The sequence below is a fragment of the Phalangium opilio genome, unplaced genomic scaffold (assembly GCF_054372755.1).
Source record: "Phalangium opilio isolate 3A_F unplaced genomic scaffold, DU_Popi_V2 ptg000344l_1, whole genome shotgun sequence".
Taxonomy (NCBI): domain Eukaryota; kingdom Metazoa; phylum Arthropoda; class Arachnida; order Opiliones; family Phalangiidae; genus Phalangium; species Phalangium opilio.
In genome coordinates this window covers 3,216,572-3,234,238 of record NW_028324227.1, presented here as the reverse complement: position 1 = coordinate 3,234,238, position 17,667 = coordinate 3,216,572, and the positions used below count along the sequence as shown (strand labels likewise).

Here is a 17,667-nt window from a genome sequence, read left to right as displayed (position 1 = left end):
CTATGCCACTGTTAAAGCTGTGCCACCATGGAGCAATACTTAGGTGCACTTTAAGGAAAGTTTCATTCTCACTCCCATAAAATTACTCCATGTAAAATGCCAATGAAAAAAAAAACGGTATGGACCTAATATGACCTATAGGCCGTTGGTAATATAAGGAACAGTGCTTCATTCCGTATAAGCACCTTTCGACCAATTTCAGCGGCTTTTCCATTACGACATCATCTCGTTTGACCAACTCCCATAACGACAAAATTTAATTCGTTAGAAACTCGGTCTCGGAAACTTGGTGTTAAAAAAAAACTGTGGAATTGTAAACGCTGTCCGATGTGAAAATACAGATATTTGTTTAGTAATGACTTACCACTATTTAATATTTATCTTTTGATGATTTTGGAAAACGGCGTATCAATGGCAACTACGAAACCTGTAGAATGGGTATCTTCACTAATTACGAGATTTGAGGAACAGGTAAATAAGTTTTTAGTTAAGCCTTTGTTTTACCGAAAACTTGGCATTTGCTTCAATGGCTTTGAAGGAAAATGGGCGGCATTTTAGGCCTATTTCATTTTCTTTGACAGGTAGGCCTAACATTTATTTCTACGTTAATTTTATTAAAACTGTTAACACCAAATAAATAATATTAACGCCATCGAGAAACTAGGTATTATTATTAAATTTCCTTACTCATAAAAGCTTTTCTCATCACTGACTTAGAAATTTAGAATCTCTATAAATATGGTTGTTTGTGGTTTAGATTCTAAGACATTAGAAAATTAATTTAGTTTAAAATAGATTTAAATTAAAAGACTTTAAACTTACGTAACGTATTTAAACGTTCTTTCTTTTAGTTACCATGTCGAAGTGGACCACAAACAACCCACTCTAGGATTAATGTTGAACAAAATAAAGAATGCCTCATAAACATAAGCAAGTACAAATTTTCCTTGGTGATTGCTAGTTTGACGAGAATTCTTCATTCCGTCAATGAAATGGTAAGCTGTACAATTCCTATAAATTATTTCCCAAAGTTTGGATTCAGCAAGCTTTGAATTTCTTAATAAAGAAAGCATTCCCACAGAGGAATCACGGCCAAATTCAACCAGAATTTGAAAGAAATTTCTGCGAATCTCAATTAATTGTTTTAGACACGCTTGAAAAATGTCTTAATGGGGTGTGTAAAAATCTCAGTGTCAGTTAAAGGAAATTAAAGATTCAAAATGTTCAATTTTGTTTCTATAATTAGCAACCTAAAGAACCAACCCGATACGATGAAGCCATGAATGTAAAAGCTCTTTTAAGAGCCTTGTGTCAATTCATTGAGCTACCAAATGAAAACCCCATGGTTGCGCAACTAAAAACGTTGGCTTCCAAAGTGCTGTTTGCTTTAAGCTTGAACAACTTTAACGCGGTCTTTAGTAGAATATCTGCCCGGTTACAAGAGCTTTCAAATACCAGTGAAGAAAATCCAGATTTTATAGATATTGAGCTTATACAACATATTAGTGTCGATGTTGGCCGCTTAATAAAACTGTTAAATGGTATTAATTAATGCTATTTAGGACAGGGTTAAAAAAAAACCAGCCCACCGGGTTTTATTGGGTTTGGGTTTTTTATCTTTGGTAGAAATTGTCATTCAAAAATAACACCTTATAAAGTCTTAAAATGTTTCTTGAAAAATAATAAATATTATAATATAAATAAAACTTTTGAAGTTGAAGCGACAAATATCTTAAACTACCTTTAAATAAAATTATTCTAGCATTCTAATTCATCAAAATTGAAGATCTTAGTGATGGGTTTTATTTAGGGGTGTGCACATACCCAATACCCAAAAAGTACCCGCCCCATACCCGAAAATGAGTCACTTTTCCAAGTAAAAATACTAACCTCCCCCCCCCCCCCATTACCCTTGTCAAGCTGAAACAGGTTATCGGGTTATTGTGGTTTCAAAAAATAGGAACCAGAGGTGAAAGGGTGACCACCCACTGTCCAGAATGATGAAATGCCCTGAAACACTTTTTCAAAGTGAAATTTAGTTCCCATAAGGTAAACAGGGTTCGTACACTACCTGGAAATCCTGGAAAAGTCAGGGAAATTGAAAATAGGCCTAAAAGGTCAGGGAAAAGTCAGGGAAATTGAAAATGGACTTCAAAGGTCAGGGAAAAATATATTAGAGGGAAAGTCTGGATAACAGTATCAGGGTGACCAGAGAATGTGTTGTCTGAGATTTGACCCGAGTTGCTCCAAATTCGCGGAGCTCGCTTCGCTCGCTCTGGTTAAAGTTAAATTTAAACCAAATAGTCGACTTATTTTTATAACAATAACAACTCGTTCAAAAATGGTTCGAGTGGTTTTAGATTGATTTTCATATATTTTCGCCATGTACGTTATTGCAAAAGGTCAGGGAAATTTGTGGAATTTAGTCAGGGAAAACCTGGAAAAGTCAGGGAATTTCATTCCAAAAATTTTGTACGAACCCTGGAAAATGTTCTGTGGTAGTTTCTTTCTGAGACAGACTAGAATCACTGCACGCAGCACGACACACCTATATCATCCCATTGTCAGTATTCTGTGTTGAAATAAGACTAAGAGTTAAGAAGGAGAAAGCAGAACCAAAAGTTAGAGAAAGCATTAAAAAGAAAGACATTAAGAAAGACCATACATTGAGGAACCTAGGATTGAGATAACACTGTGAAAATAGTGTACTGAAGGGAATTTTTGAAGGAAGTATCTATTTATTAACCCTAATTACCCGAAACATTTTGGGTACCCACCCCAATACCCAACAACCATTTTTCAGCTAAGCCTAATTACCCGACAACCATTTTTCAGCTAAGCCTAATTACCCGACAACCATTTTTCGGCTAAGCCTAATTACCCGACAACCATTTTTCGGCTAAGCCTAATTACCCGACAACCATTTTTCGGCTAAGCCTAATTACCCGACAACCATTTTTCGCCTAGCCTAATTACCCGTAAAATTACCCCAATAACCATTCGTCCTAACTTTTAATACCGAACTGTTACCCGACAACCATTTTTTGGCTAAGCCTAATTACCCAAGTACCCGACAACAATAGTTTGGGTACCCACCCCAATAACTATTAGTCCTAACTTTTAATACCGGACTGTTACCCGACAACCATTTTTCGACAAAAATTCGGGTACCCGCGCTGATACCCTACAACCATATTTCGGCTAAGCCTAATTACCTGAAAACGTTTGGGTACCCACCCCAATAACTATTCGTCCTAACTTTTAATACCGGACTGTTACCCGACAACCATTTTTCGACAAAAATTCGGGTACCCGCGCTGATACCCTACAACCATATTTCGGCTAAGCCTAATTACCTGAAAACGTTTGGGTACCCACCCCAATAACTATTCGTCCTAACTTTTAATACCGGACTGTTACCCGACAACCATTTTTCGACAAAAATTCGGGTACCCGCGCTGATACCCTACAACCATATTTCGGCTAAGCCTAATTACCCGAAAACGTTTGGGTACCCACCCCAATAACTATTCGTCCTAACTTTTAATACCGGACTGTTACCCGACAACCATTTTTCGACAAAAATTCGGGTACCCGCGCTGATACCCTACAACCATATTTCGGCTAAGCCTAATTACCCGAAAACGTTTGGGTACCCACCCCAATAACTATTCGTCCTAACTTTTAATACCGGACTGTTACCCGACAACCATTTTTCGACTAAGCCTCTTTACCCAAATACCCGACAAAAATTCGGGTACCCGCGCCGATACCCTACAACCATATTTCGGCTAAGCCTCTTTACCCAAATACCCGACAAAAATTCGGGTACCCGCGCCGATACCCTACAACCATATTTCGGCTAAGCCTAATTACCCGAAAACGTTTGGGTACCCACCCCAATAACTATTCGTCCTAACTTAATTTTAATACCGGACTATTGCCCGACAACCAATCCTAATTACCCGAATACCCGACAAAAATTCGGGTACCCGCCCTGATACCCGAAAACAATATTTTTGGTCACCCAAATTAACCCTATTCGAAATTGACAAATCACTACCCGCACACCTCTAGACTTTTATTAAACGGGTTTTTTATGATGGGAAAAACACAATAAAACCCGTGTGGTTTTTTTTTGGGCTGGGTTTTTTTAATTTGGACCCTGATTTAGGACATATATAATTAGGGAATGTCTCAAATGGGATCATATTTTACATACTTAGAAATAAATTCCAAGTTTCGATGTTTGAGGAAAAATTCGCACTTAGTTTTGATGAATAGCTTGGAAAAAGCCATTTGGAATTGGATGGACACTTACCCCCATGAATTTACGGAATTACAAAAGAAACCAAATGAAGAACTCGCTGGTTAATTTCATTATCACTATTTAAAGAACGTTGTAACTCATTATTATCTACGTAACTAATTTAAATTTTAAAAATAGAATGTTGCGATCGTTTATTTGACCTCCTTGACAATTTTGCTGAAAATAATAACAAACGTAAGGCCTGTACATGGCCTCTTCAAATTTTACTTCTTGTTCTTTGCCCTGTAAGTTTAGAATATTATTTCAGGGTTCGTACGGAACCTGGATAACCTGGATAAGTCAGGGATATGAAAATTAGGGGAAAAAGTCAGGGATTTAAACGTTTTTCCTAAAACGTCAGGGATATGTCAGGGATTTCGTTTGGTATATCAAACCATGCTTCAAGAAATGCTAAATATGAGACAGGTGTGATGAAGTGGGCACCTTAAAATTGTCAGGGATATTGCCAAAATTTGGTCAGGGAAAAACCTGGAAAAGTCAGGGATTTTCAATGTAAAAATTTCGTACGAACCCTGTATTTCATTCTTGAGTCAATCTCATCTTCCGATTTTGTCTTGAAGAAAATTTTGGAAGAGATTGTCAATGCTGATGCTGGAGCCCCTTGTTCTCCGAGACATTTTAGAAAGGTTCTTCTTAATCCTTAAAATTAAAGGATTACTTATGTTAATTAATTTGTATTAACTGGGGAGGTTAAACGTTTTCAGAGGCAATTCATAGATTGCGTTCGAAAAGCTCTGGTGTCTCATGGAACCAGTAGACAATTGACTGACGCTGCCGCGGTGACTGGTGTTAAGCTCTGCAAGGCTTCCACCTACATAAACATTCTTGACAGCAACAATGTTGTATTTGTTCTAGTCCAATTAGTAATGAATGATCTCAAGGTATAGATGAACATTTTCCCGAAGTTTCAAAAGCATTTGTGACTTATTAAATTTGATCTTAGGGTCTTCTTTTTAACCCCAATAAACCATTCTCGAGAATTCAATCAAGCAGTTCGCAAGACGTGGACTTAATGAATGATTGTTTCGTCTCATTTTTTCGTATCACTCCGCATAATAACGAAGCTCTTAAAGTCTGCTTGAATCCCAATTCTCCTTCCATTTACCATTTTGTTCTGGTCAACTCGCTTTACCGCATAATAACGCAACCTCGCCTGGCTTGGTGGCCACAGATTGACATTGTCTATAACAAGGCGCCAGAATTGAGGTTAATGTTCACTGATACTCTGAATAAAACAACACAAGGACTCATGAATCATCCTCCCATGAAAGTAATTCAAGTAAGTTGGAATGAATGGCTTCCAAATTCTTCATAAAGAGATATTGATCGAACTATGTTAAACGTTCGTTGTTGTAAGGCTATTTTTTTTTGTCCAATTGTTTTTGCTTCTTGTATCGGATTAGTTGTGTCAGGTTTGTAAAAAAAAAAAAAAATAATTAGCCTTATTCCTGATCAGCGCCATCTACCCATAGCGGTGACTTTAAGAACTACTGTAAGCGGCAAGCCAATCAGATGTCGCTAAAATCTGGTGACGTAATTTTTGGTAAGACCCGAGAGTGCCAGTCAGTGACGTCACCAGATTTTAGCGACATCTGATTGGCTTGCCGCTTACAGTAGTTCTCAAAGTCGCCGCTATGGGTAGGTGGCGCTGATCAGGAATAAGACCGCTAATTAGGCGAATATTATAGTTTCAATTGCAAATAAAAACATGAGAAATTTCATTGTTTTTGGTGCATGATTTTCTTTTAGAGTTTGACGTTGAAAGAGAAGGTTAGCACACTCAAGTTTAAAGAGAAATCTTCCGAGGATTCGCTTAGTTTTAAAAACTTGTTATTATGGATGGTTAGGTTGATTCACGCCGATCCTATGCTACTCTTAAATGTGATTACTAATTAATTTTTATAGTTAGCGTCTTTCTTTAGTTGTAATTAGATTAATGCTGGTAAATGTTTTTGATATTTAGAATCAAGGGAAAGCGGGTCACGAGATACAAAGTAGCACTCAAGAACTTATTAACGGTTTGGTATCACTCGTTCATCAACCTTCGATGCCCGATGTGGCTCAGGAAGCCATGGAAGCTCTTCTAGTCTTGCACCAACCGGATAATATTGAAATGTGGAATCCAGAGTCGCCTATAAATACTTTTTGGGACGTTAGTTCCCAAGTTTTATTTTCAATCTCTCAAAAACTGATTCAACATCAAATTGCCAATTATACCGAGATTATGAGATGGCTTAGGGAGATTCTGAAATGCAGAAATACGTTTCTCTTGAGGAACAAGGAATATGCCAATAATGGAAGCCACGTGGCCATCTCAAAACAAGCTCATATTAAACTAGAGGTAGTTATATTTTATTTATTTAATATATTATCAGAAGGGGATAATAGAGGAAGGATGACACTCTGTATCCTCTTAATGCTTTAGTTATGTAACGTCATTCTTCCCAGGCGAGGGATCCCTTTTAGTTTGCTTTCCCGCTCATCAAATTACAAATGGGCATTGCACCGTAAGGTGAATTCTATAGTTGTTTAGCACTAAATCCCCAGCAATCATCCCACAAACCTTGATTGTCTTGACGTGGGACAACAATCCACAAGCGCATGCATGCGTCTTGCCAAATATTTAAACGCTAATAGAGTAATGATGAGGGAACTATTTATCGTGTATGTGATTCGGTTTAGTAACCTTGCTCTAAGTGTTCCGATGTTGGGAAGAGTGACGTTACACTCACCCCGCTTTGTGGTACACTTCTCTCGAAGAGAAGTATTATATACTTCTAATATTATTTATAGTACTCGCGGGTCCGTTTTAGAATTTGCATTCATTTTTAATGGGGATTGTTTTAGGTGGTGTTCTTTATGTATCTTTGGAGTGTGGATATTGACGCGGTTTTGGTTGCAATGTCTTGCTTCGCTTTATTATGCGAAGAAGCTGATATTCGATGTGGCCAAGATGATTTGTCCGTAACTTATTTATTACCAAACTACCACGTTTATCAGGAATTGGCAGCCGCTAGTACCGTTTTGACAACTGGTTAGTTTAATTATAAGGGTATTTTTAGCTATTAATAGTGATTCTGATTGAGTTTCTTTAAAGGTCGCGCTGCCCTTCAAAAAAGGATAATGGCTCTCTTACGCAAGATCGAACATTGCACTCAAGGATGTTCGCAGGCCTGGGAAGATACTTTCCTTAACTGGGAGTACGTGACGAAATTATTGGTCAGTTATCCTAAAACCAAGGTGGAAGATGGTCAAATTAGCGAAGGATTCCATAGAACTATAGGGAAACGGAGAGCCTCTCATCAAAATTCCGAACACGAACTTGAAGTGAGAGTTTTGATTCTAAGAATCCTTTTGTTAAGTTTAATCCTATCTTTCCTTAAATTGGTTTGGAATCAGGACCAGCTTAATGAATGGGCTAATAATACGGGATTTCTCGTGGCTCTGGGTGGAGTTTGTTTGCAGAGAAAGAGTCCAACTAGACCCAGGTAGCTATATTAAGAACTTGACACTTCCTCAGTGATTTTTATAATAATAATAATTTCATTTTAATCATTTCAGATCATCTATGTACATGTATAATGTACCATGCACTAATTTTGGCTTGGATGCCAGAAAAGGCAGTATGTTATGCGCAACCCCTGATATGCAGTATTGCCCCGTTACTCAGTAAGTGGGAAATTTTAATTTAACCCGCTATTATTTCAACCATTTCTAATTAATTTCAAACGTTTGTTTATAGATTTGTTGGTCAGCTCTTGAGGTTATTAGTGTGCAGTAACGAAAAATTTGGAACCCACGTCCAAAAGCACGTTAAGGAGTTGGTAGCTCACGAAATGAGTCCAACTTTATACCACATTTTGTTTGATCAAATAAAAGTTATAGTTGAAAAATTCTTTGATGGACAAGGACAAGTATGTCCGAAAATACTAATTTAATTTTAAAGCTTGCTAATTGGCCTTATTCCTGATCAACGCCACCGAGGCGTAGCGGCGACTTTTGGAACTATAATAATACGGTAGCCAATTACAGGTGGCGCTGGAGTCGATGTACTCTGATGGAGATCTGTTATTTTCTATGTTTTGATTAATACCGCTTCAACTTCAAAAAACACGTTTTAACTAATTATTATTAACCTAATAATCTCCAAATAGACCAAAATCGAATGAAAACTTACTCCGAAAGTCTTATTTCATAATATTAGACAGAATAAGAAAGGTAAAATCAACTTTTAATACTTTTGAAACCATATCGCTTGTTAAGCCTTGGCTATTCACGTGATTCAGAAAGATCAACAAAACATAGAAAATAACAGATCTCCATCAGAGTCCATCGACTCCACCGCCACCTGTAATTGGCTACCGTATTATTATAGTTCCAAAAGTCGCCGCTACGCCTCGGTGGCGTTGATCAGGAATAAGGCCAATTGTAATAAAAATTTTAATAATACGTTTTAGGTTATAGTAGCGGAAGTGAATACTCAATTCATTGAGCATATTATTTTTATCATGAAAAGTGTCTTAGAAAATAAAGTTGATCATATGTCGGAACATTTTGGTATAACGAGTATCGAAGGAATGATGCTGGCCATTGTTAGGTAACGCGTCAAACTTTAATTAAATGACTCGAAAGAAACGTAGCTGTAAAGCGCTTATATAATTTTAAACTTAGATACGTGAGGCATTTGGACACGACAGTTCACGCCATTCAAATCAAAACCAAACTCTGCCAATTGGTCGAAGCCATGATGGCTCGTCGGGATGATTTGGCTTTCAGACAAGAAATGAAATTCCGAAACAAAATGACGGAGTATTTGACTGATTGGGTTATGGGAAACAGTCACCAAATTGCTCCACCAGGTTCGGGTGATATCACGTCACTTACGAGGGATTTAGATCAGTCGTGTATGCAAGCCGTCGCCGCTCTCTTAAGGGGTTTACCCTTACAACCGGAAGAAAGCGATAGAGGGGATCTGATGGAAGCCAAATCCCAAATGTTCCTGAAATATTTTTCCTTGTTCATGAATCTGCTGAACGAATGTAGCGAAGCTCCGGAAGATAAAGAAGCGTCGCGTCATCGAATTCATTCCACTAAGCTTAGCGAATTAAGAACGTGCACTATTCAAGCTATGTCTAATTTGTTGAGTGCCAATATTGACAGTGGTTTGTTGCATTCCATCGGTTTGGGTTACCATAAAGACTTACAAACGAGAGCGGCATTCATGGAAGTTTTGACTAGGATATTACAACAGGGTACCGAATTTGATATGTTAGCCGAGACTGTTTTAGTCGATAGGTACGAACAGTTGGTGCAGTTGGTCACCATGATTGGGGATAAGGGAGAACTCCCAATTGCCATGGCGCTCGCCAATGTAGTCATGACGCCTCAAATGGTTAGAATAATTAGCGTAGCTTATTCCTGATCAGCGCCATCTACCCATAGCGGTGACTTTGAGAACTACTGTAAGCGGCAAGCCAATCAGATGTCGCTAAAATCTGGTGACGTCATTTTTGGTAAGACCCGAGAGTGCCAGTCAGTGACGTCACCAGATTTTAGCGGCATCTGATTGGCTTGCCGCTTACAGTAGTTCTCAAAGTCGCCGCTATGGGTAGGTGGCGCTGATCAGGAATAAGGCTAATTCGCAAAGAAATGAACGAAATTAATCTAATTTTAATTTGGTTATCTATCTATCTATCATCTAGGATGAATTAGCCAAAGTTTTAGTCTCTCTATTTGACGCTAAGCATCTTCTATCCCCGTTGTTATGGAATATGTTTTATAAAGAAGTTGAAGTTTCCGATTGCATGCAAACTCTATTTCGAGGAAATAGTTTGGGAAGCAAAATTATGGCATTTTGTTTCAAAATGTATGGGATGACGTATATTCGAAACTTATTAGAACCGCACATCAGACCCCTTTTGGACCAGCCAAATTTTAGTTACGAAGTTGACCCTGCTAGGTTGGTCCTATTTAATCATTCGCTATAACTGTACATTATAAACTAAATTAAAATTATATCGACTTTAATGAAGATTGGATGAAGGAGAGGATGTAGAAGAGGATAGAAAGAATTTACTTTCCTTAACCCAACGCGTGTTTCACTCTATCGTTAACTCCACAGACAAGTAATCGTGATTTAATTTAACCAAATGAAAATCCATTATAATTAATGGGAATATTATATTTTTGTCACGCAGATTTCCCTCTCAGTTACGCAGTATGTGTCATTGTTTGTACCAAGTACTGAACAAAAGATTTCCCAATTGTCCCCATAATATTAGCGCTGTTGGAACAGTCATATTTTTAAGATTTATCAATCCCTCAATTGGTAACTAATTAGTCACGGAGGATTACTAATTTACTCGTTAATTATCTCTCTAACAGAGGAACACCGATGTTCTTTATCGTTTAAGTTTCCCCTTACGAAATGGGCATAGTCGACCGTCAACCCCCAGCCAAGATAAAACGTGGGCTGATGCTCATGTCCAAAATTTTACAGAACATTGCCAATCACGTGGAATTTAGCAAAGAACAGCACATGCTCTCTTTTAACGATTTTCTTAGAGCTCATTTTGATTCTGGGCGAAAGTGCGTTTTATCCCTCGCAATAACGACACGTCATCAACCCTAATATTAATGTTACTTTAAATCCTTAGGTGGGTGATGCAGATAGCCACTGACTGCGAGAACACGGATCACCAATCTAGTCACAACATGTCTTTCATCAGTGACGCTAACGTTAACGCTTTACATCGCCTACTTTGGAATCATCAAGAAAAAATTGGTGACTATCTGTCGAGTTCCAGGGACCATAAAGCCGTTGGAAGACGTCCTTTTGACAAGATGGCTACTCTTTTAGCCTATTTAGGACCACCGGAACATAAACCAGTCGATTCTCAGTAAGATGACGCAACGGTCTAATCAAATTTAATTACTAAACATTGAATGATTGTTTAACTTAGATGGAGCAGCATTGACATGACAAGCACAAAATTTGAAGAAATAATGTCCAAGCACAATATGCACGAAAAGGACGAGTTTAAATCAATCAAATCGTTAAATATTTTTTATCAAGCGGGTACTTCTAAAGCGGGTCATCCAGTCTTCTATTACGTGGCTAGAAGATGGAAGTAAGGAAGTAGATTTTGATCCTTAACAATTGACTGACAGTTATTGTTAAGTAAGCAAACTTTTTCATCTATATTAAGTTTTGTTTGCGACAGAATCGGAGAAACCAACGGAGATCTGCTCATCTATCACGTTATTCTGACGCTGAAGCCTTTCTGCCACAAACCATTTGAACTGGTGGTGGATTTCACGCATACTTGCGCCGAGAATAGATTCAGGGTGCGTGTGTTTATAATCTAGGATGTCTTTTTGCGTATCTTGACGTGGTATTTACTCGTTTATGCTTTTATAGACTGAGTATCTTCAGAAATGGTTTGTGGTGTTACCTGAAATTGCCTATGAAAAGATTCAGGCTGCTTATATTTACAACTGTAATTCGTGGGTTCGAGAATATACCAAATATCATGATAGGGTTTTGGCCCCTCTAAAGGTACTTAATGAGTTATTTTTCTCGCTTTCATGTGTAATGGGAGGAAATGCTTTATAAATTTTATTATCGCGACTTTTAAAAGGGAAACCGGAAACTCGTCTTCATTGATACACCCCAAAGACTGTCCGATTTTATTGATATAGAACAACAGAGGTTACCGGGTGCCACACTCAGTCTAGACGAAGATCTCAAAGTGTTCAACAACGCCCTTAAACTTTCTCATAAAGATACCAAAGTAGCCATTAAAGTTGGACCATCCGCCATTCAAGTCACTTCAGCTGAAAAAACCAAAGTTTTGAGTCATTCTGTTCTTTTAAATGACGTTTACTACGCTTCAGAAATTGAGGAGGTAAATTTTCTGGATACCTTTCTGATTCTCCGCTAACGTACCTACTTTATTTCGGTTTATTAGGTTTGCCTCGTAGATGACAATCAGTTTACTCTAACCATTGCCAATGAAAGCGGACCTTTGTCTTTCATTCATAATGATTGCGATAGCATCGTTCAAGCTATCATTCATATTAGAACTAGATGGGAGCTCTCTCAGCCGGTAAGTTTAATTGTCTTCAAATTCTAGGCCTAGAAAGCCGTGTCTCGAATAACTGACTCTAAATTAAACTTTGAAAAGGATTCCGTTACCGTTCACACGAAAATTAGACCCAAAGATGTTCCGGGAACTTTATTAAACATGGCTTTATTGAATTTGGGAAGCTCGGACCCCAACTTGAGAACGGCCGCTTATAATTTATTATGCGCCCTGACTGGCACTTTTGATTTAAAAATTCAGGGGCAACTCTTAGAAACAGCTGGACTGTGCATTCCATCGAACAATACGATATTTATCAAACAAATTAGCGAAAAATTGGCTCAAAACGCTTCTCATTTAACCTTGGAGTTCCTGGAAGAATGCATTCAAGGTTTTCGAGCCTCCAGTATCGAGTTGAAGCACTTGTGTCTAGAGTACATGACACCTTGGCTTCCCAATTTAACAAAGTGAGTTCGGAATTTTGAAACTCGCCTTACTTTTGTTACTTAATTTTTTTGACAATAATGACCAGTTTCTTTCACCAAAGATTTTGTAAGCATACTGATGACAATAAGAGACAGAGAGTGGCGACCATCCTAGATAAATTAATCACTTTAACAATTGAGGAAGTTGAGGTACGCGTTGCGTTTGTCGAAGTTAAGTCATCGCTGTTTATGATATGTTAAATCATTTCGACATACCCATCTTTTAGATGTATCCGTCTATTCAAGCCAAGATTTGGGGAAATATAGGCCAAGTTTCTGATCTTTTAGATATGGTTTTGGATAGTTTTATTAAGAGAAGCGTTACGGGTGGTTTGGGTTCGACTCAAGCTGAGATTATGGCTGATACCGCCGTAGCTTTGGCTTCTTCTAATGTTCAGTTGGTAGCCATGAAAGTTATAAGCCGTCTTTGCAGAGTAAGTTGCGCTAATCCTGTTTTTACTGACATACATAAAGTCTGTATAAATATGGATGAAACTTAAACTTGAAACAATTAGGTAATGGAAAAAACTTGCACGTCTCCGACTCCGACTCTGGAACAACATCTCATGTGGGATGATATAGCCATTTTAGCTAGATATTTGCTCATGTTGTCTTTCAACAATTGCTTAGATGGTAAATTCCCTTGAAAAAATTGGTTCGTGTTCGGTTGAATTAAATTAAATTGTTGATGACTTATAATAACGTTTAGTTGCCAGCCATCTCCCTTATTTGTTTCACATTGTTACGCTCTTGGTCCATACTGGACCAGTTTCCCTACGAGCCTCCATCCACGGACTTGTGATAAATATAATTCATTCTCTCTGCACTTGTACAAAACCTTCCTTTAGCGGTTTGTATTTTGGTAAAAAGGTTTAAGTTCTTCCATCTTTGCTTAGTTTAAAAACTACGAAAATTTATTAACAGGAGAAACTCAACGAGTTTTAAGGCTCAGTTTAGACGAATTTTCGCTTCCAAAGTTTTATTTGTTATTTGGAATCAGTAAAGTGAAATCGGCGGCTGTGACCGCTTTTCGTTCCGCCTATAGACACAGTGATAGGCATTTAGATCGTTCATTTACATGCGCAAGCGCGGACCAAGAACGCATGCCCCTGGCGTCTCTCGAGATTATAACTGACGCGCTCTTGGAGATAATGGAGGTTTGTAGCTGGGGGTACTAAAAGCTTTTCGGACTGACTGAAGTTTTGAAAGAATGTTATTTCTCGTAAAAACAGGCTTGTATGAAAAACATTCCAAATTGCGACTGGCTTCAGCAATGGACAGATTTATCACGAAGTTTCGCATTCCGATATAATCCAGCCTTACAACCTAGAGCGTTGATTGTTTTTGGCTGTATCAGTAAAACTATTACCGATCAAGAAGTCAAGCAGTTACTGAGAATTCTCGTCAAAGCCCTGGAGTCATTCCAGGACTTGCAGCTTATTGACGCCATTATTATGGGACTAACGAGGCTACATCCTCTACTGCGTCCCGTAAGATACTTCTCCCTTTATTTATTTATTTATTTGTTTCAGGGGTTAACTCAAAAATAAAATGTTTCAAGGAATCTCCAATCCATCGAGCTTTATTTTGGGTCGCTATCTCCGCGCTTCAGTTGGATGAAATGAGTCTGTACGCGTCTGGTTTGGCCCTTTTAGAACAAAATCTTCATACTTTGGAGTCCTTGGGAACTTTTGAAAACGAGAGCTTGGAACAGATTATGATGTCAACGAGAGAGCCCTTGGAATGGCATTTTAAACAACTCGATCATTCTGTGGGCTTGAGTTTTAAGTCAAATTTTCATTTCGCCTTGGTTGGCCATCTACTGAAAGGATTCAGACATCCAACCGCTACCACTGTCTCTCGAACCGCTCGCATTCTCATTATGCTTCTTGGTATTGTGGCTAAACCCGAGAAAAGGGATAAGTTTGAAGTTACCCCTGATAATATCGCGTATTTAGCAGGTATGTTGCCGTCATTTTTAAAGTCAGGCTTATAGTGTATTTAATTACTCTTATTTTCATAGCTTTGGTCTCCGTTTCCGAAGAAGTTCGCAGCAGGTGTCATTTGAAACATCGTGTAGCCAGAGTCATTTCCGGTTCTCCTTCGGCTAATGGGTTCTCAAATATCAGCTCTCAGATCTCCGTCATGTCACCCTGTAATCAAACTCCACCGGGACAAACTCCTCTTCCTTCTCCGTCTTCCTCGACTCAAACCTCTCCTCACGCTTTCCCGACTAGCGGACACCCGACTCAGTTTCACCCTCAGAGCATGGCGGTTGTGTTGTACAACTCTTCCCCGACAAATCGGCGACAAAAATCGTGGGATCTTCTTGACCAAAACGCCATAGCTCAGGCTAGGCAGGGTAAACAGACTCAGGTCCAACAGGTACTTTAAAGATCTCTTATTTGAAGCTTTATATAATCAACGTTCTCGATGGAACAGGTCCAAAGTAAAGATCCTAAATCGTGGAAAAGTCTCGATATTGATGCTCAGAATATTAGACCCTTATTTAAAACTCAACGTAGCAGTTCCATGCCCACTCCTAAAATTCAAAAAAGTGTGGAAGCAGCGGGGGGTTATGGCAAAGACGAAGATTATCCGGGAGATATTGAACATAGACACACTGAAAGAAGTTCGCGAGTTTCAGTTTCGAATGAAGAGAATGTTCTACTTGATCCCGATGTATTGACAGATTTTCCTACGCAAGCGTTGGTGCTAACGGTGCTGGTAAGTTTTTTAACTCGTTTCCTATTTAGTCCCATAGGGTTTTCTTTAGGAATAGTTACAGTGTCTGTTTTGTTTTGTTTTGTAGGCCACTTTAGTTAGAAATACAACCGATGAAAATGAGATGAGAATTTTGTACGAATACTTATCCGAAGCTTCGGTGGTGTTCCCCCGCGTTTTTCCAGTTATGTAAGAAAATATAACTCAAATTAGCCATATGCCTGATCAGCGCACATGGGCATAGCGGCCAAAATTGGAACTATCATAAGGATGAGCTTAAAGTAGTGGCACTCTATGTTAACTCCCTATAGGGCATAATAAGTCAAACCCTCGGAGATGCCATTACTCCATTTTATACGAGCTTAGAGCGGAAAAACGTATTTTATAAATTTTACACCTGTAAAATCTTTTAAAAAACACTTGGAACTTGTATTTCTACTTACTTTCGAGGAAATACCACCGTTTTCTGAAGGTAAGAGTCTTTTTTTATACATTTATTAGTAATAAAAACATTTAAGGCGAGCTAAGCCTTGGTCTTGTAAAACACAGCAGATTAGTGATTAGCCTCTATGTGCAAATCTACATTATGGCCATGACCAAGGTTTAGCTCGCCTTAATGTTTTTATTACTAATAAATGTATAAAGAAAAGACTCTTACCTTCAGAAAACGGTGGTATTTCCTCGAAAGTAAGTAGAAATACAAGTTCCAAGTGTTTTTTAAAAGATTTTACAGGTGTAAAATTTATAAAATACGTTTTTCCGCTCTAAGCTCGTATAAAATGGAGTAATGGCATCTCCGAGGGTTTGACTTATTATGCCCTATAGGGAGTTAACATAGAGTGCCACTACTTTAAGCTCATCCTTATGATAGTTCCAATTTTGGCCGCTATGCCCATGTGCGCTGATCAGGCATATGGCTAATTTTTGGTAGTCGTATACCGTAAATATTTAGGCTAATATCGTGGTTTTGTACTTTATAGTCATAGTCTTTTGGATGCTAAAATCAACAATGTTCTGTCTCTTTGTCACGATCAAATCATTCTTAGCGCGGTACAGGGTATTATACATAATATGATCGCTTGCGAGGATAGTAAAGAACAACAGCTTCATTGCTTGCAAAGTAATTGTACTTGATTGCCGATTAATTTCGAATTTCTGGCAGTTTTTTAATTAAATTCTCCGCAGCGTTTGGTTTTGGGGGTTTATGGAGATTCGCGGGACCTTTTTCCAAGTGTCAAACGAACCTAGACAATGCCGAGCTTTTTGTAAATTGTCTGGAAGCGATGGTGGAGACTTGTTTGCCAGCGGATGAAGGGGAATTGCACGAATTAACGCAGTATCCTAGCACCCTTAGCGTCTCCTCCACTATGAATCTTTCTTCTTCCATGTCGAGTCTGACTCTAGGCTCCCCAACGGAGAAAGAGGCGTGCGCCGATTACAACAGCGCCGCTTCCGATAGTTCCATTCGTATGAGGCACGGCTCAACCAGTCAGTTGACTAAACAACGTAGTTTTAAGTATAAAGGCCCTAAGAATGGCAAAAATGGTCTCTAGCTTTTTTCTTTCCATTTAAATGTATATTATATAATTCTATACATTGTTTTTAGACGTGTACATACATTGTATATGTTATGTATATTCGTATATACCTGTTGTATGGTAATGTATTTTCGTTAGAGTACGAATTGAATATTCTCCAGCAAAGAAAAAAAATTACTTTTTATCTATGAAAATGTTTTAAAAATTTTGACAAGTTAGTTCCGCCACATCCGTGTGCGCTCGCGTTATGGAAGGAGTTGGATAAAATTGTTCACACTCCGCAGACTTTGTCTTTAAGGTTGAAATAAAGAACTATGTTTTTAAAGATATAACGAGAGAGCATTCGTTCTATTGAAAGCAGCGGGTTTGGGTTTTAAGATAAGAGTAAACCCCTATTGGGGACAAACCAATCTGTGACGGATATGGCATTTTAACTGATGTACCTATGGTTTGTGTTTATTTCACCCATATACCATATTACCAGTAGTATATATAATACTTCTCTT

The 17,667-nt window shown here is 38.3% G+C and overlaps 1 protein-coding gene across 1 annotated transcript; it reads left to right on the top strand.

The window, feature by feature from the left end:
* The first annotated feature begins 260 nt into the window (after nucleotides 1-260).
* Nf1 (neurofibromin 1) lies at nucleotides 261-17,493 on the top strand. Its single transcript, XM_089859850.1, has 42 exons — nucleotides 261-471; nucleotides 852-995; nucleotides 1,067-1,174; nucleotides 1,247-1,541; nucleotides 4,227-4,370; nucleotides 4,448-4,554; nucleotides 4,891-4,956; nucleotides 5,035-5,211; nucleotides 5,274-5,609; nucleotides 6,080-6,211; nucleotides 6,294-6,671; nucleotides 7,178-7,364; nucleotides 7,428-7,659; nucleotides 7,720-7,818; nucleotides 7,892-7,999; nucleotides 8,073-8,244; nucleotides 8,788-8,927; nucleotides 9,002-9,722; nucleotides 10,033-10,289; nucleotides 10,363-10,455; nucleotides 10,528-10,658; nucleotides 10,744-10,918; nucleotides 10,987-11,229; nucleotides 11,293-11,460; nucleotides 11,539-11,677; nucleotides 11,751-11,888; nucleotides 11,971-12,237; nucleotides 12,301-12,438; nucleotides 12,517-12,881; nucleotides 12,947-13,049; nucleotides 13,127-13,333; nucleotides 13,415-13,532; nucleotides 13,609-13,761; nucleotides 13,824-14,056; nucleotides 14,132-14,389; nucleotides 14,461-14,860; nucleotides 14,923-15,284; nucleotides 15,342-15,626; nucleotides 15,712-15,812; nucleotides 16,604-16,743; nucleotides 16,809-17,168; nucleotides 17,230-17,493. Exons 1-42 carry the CDS (start codon nucleotides 388-390, stop codon nucleotides 17,283-17,285), a joined length of 8,520 nt encoding a protein of 2,839 aa, XP_089715976.1. The 5' UTR covers nucleotides 261-387; the 3' UTR covers nucleotides 17,286-17,493.
* The last annotated feature ends 174 nt before the right edge of the window (nucleotides 17,494-17,667 follow it).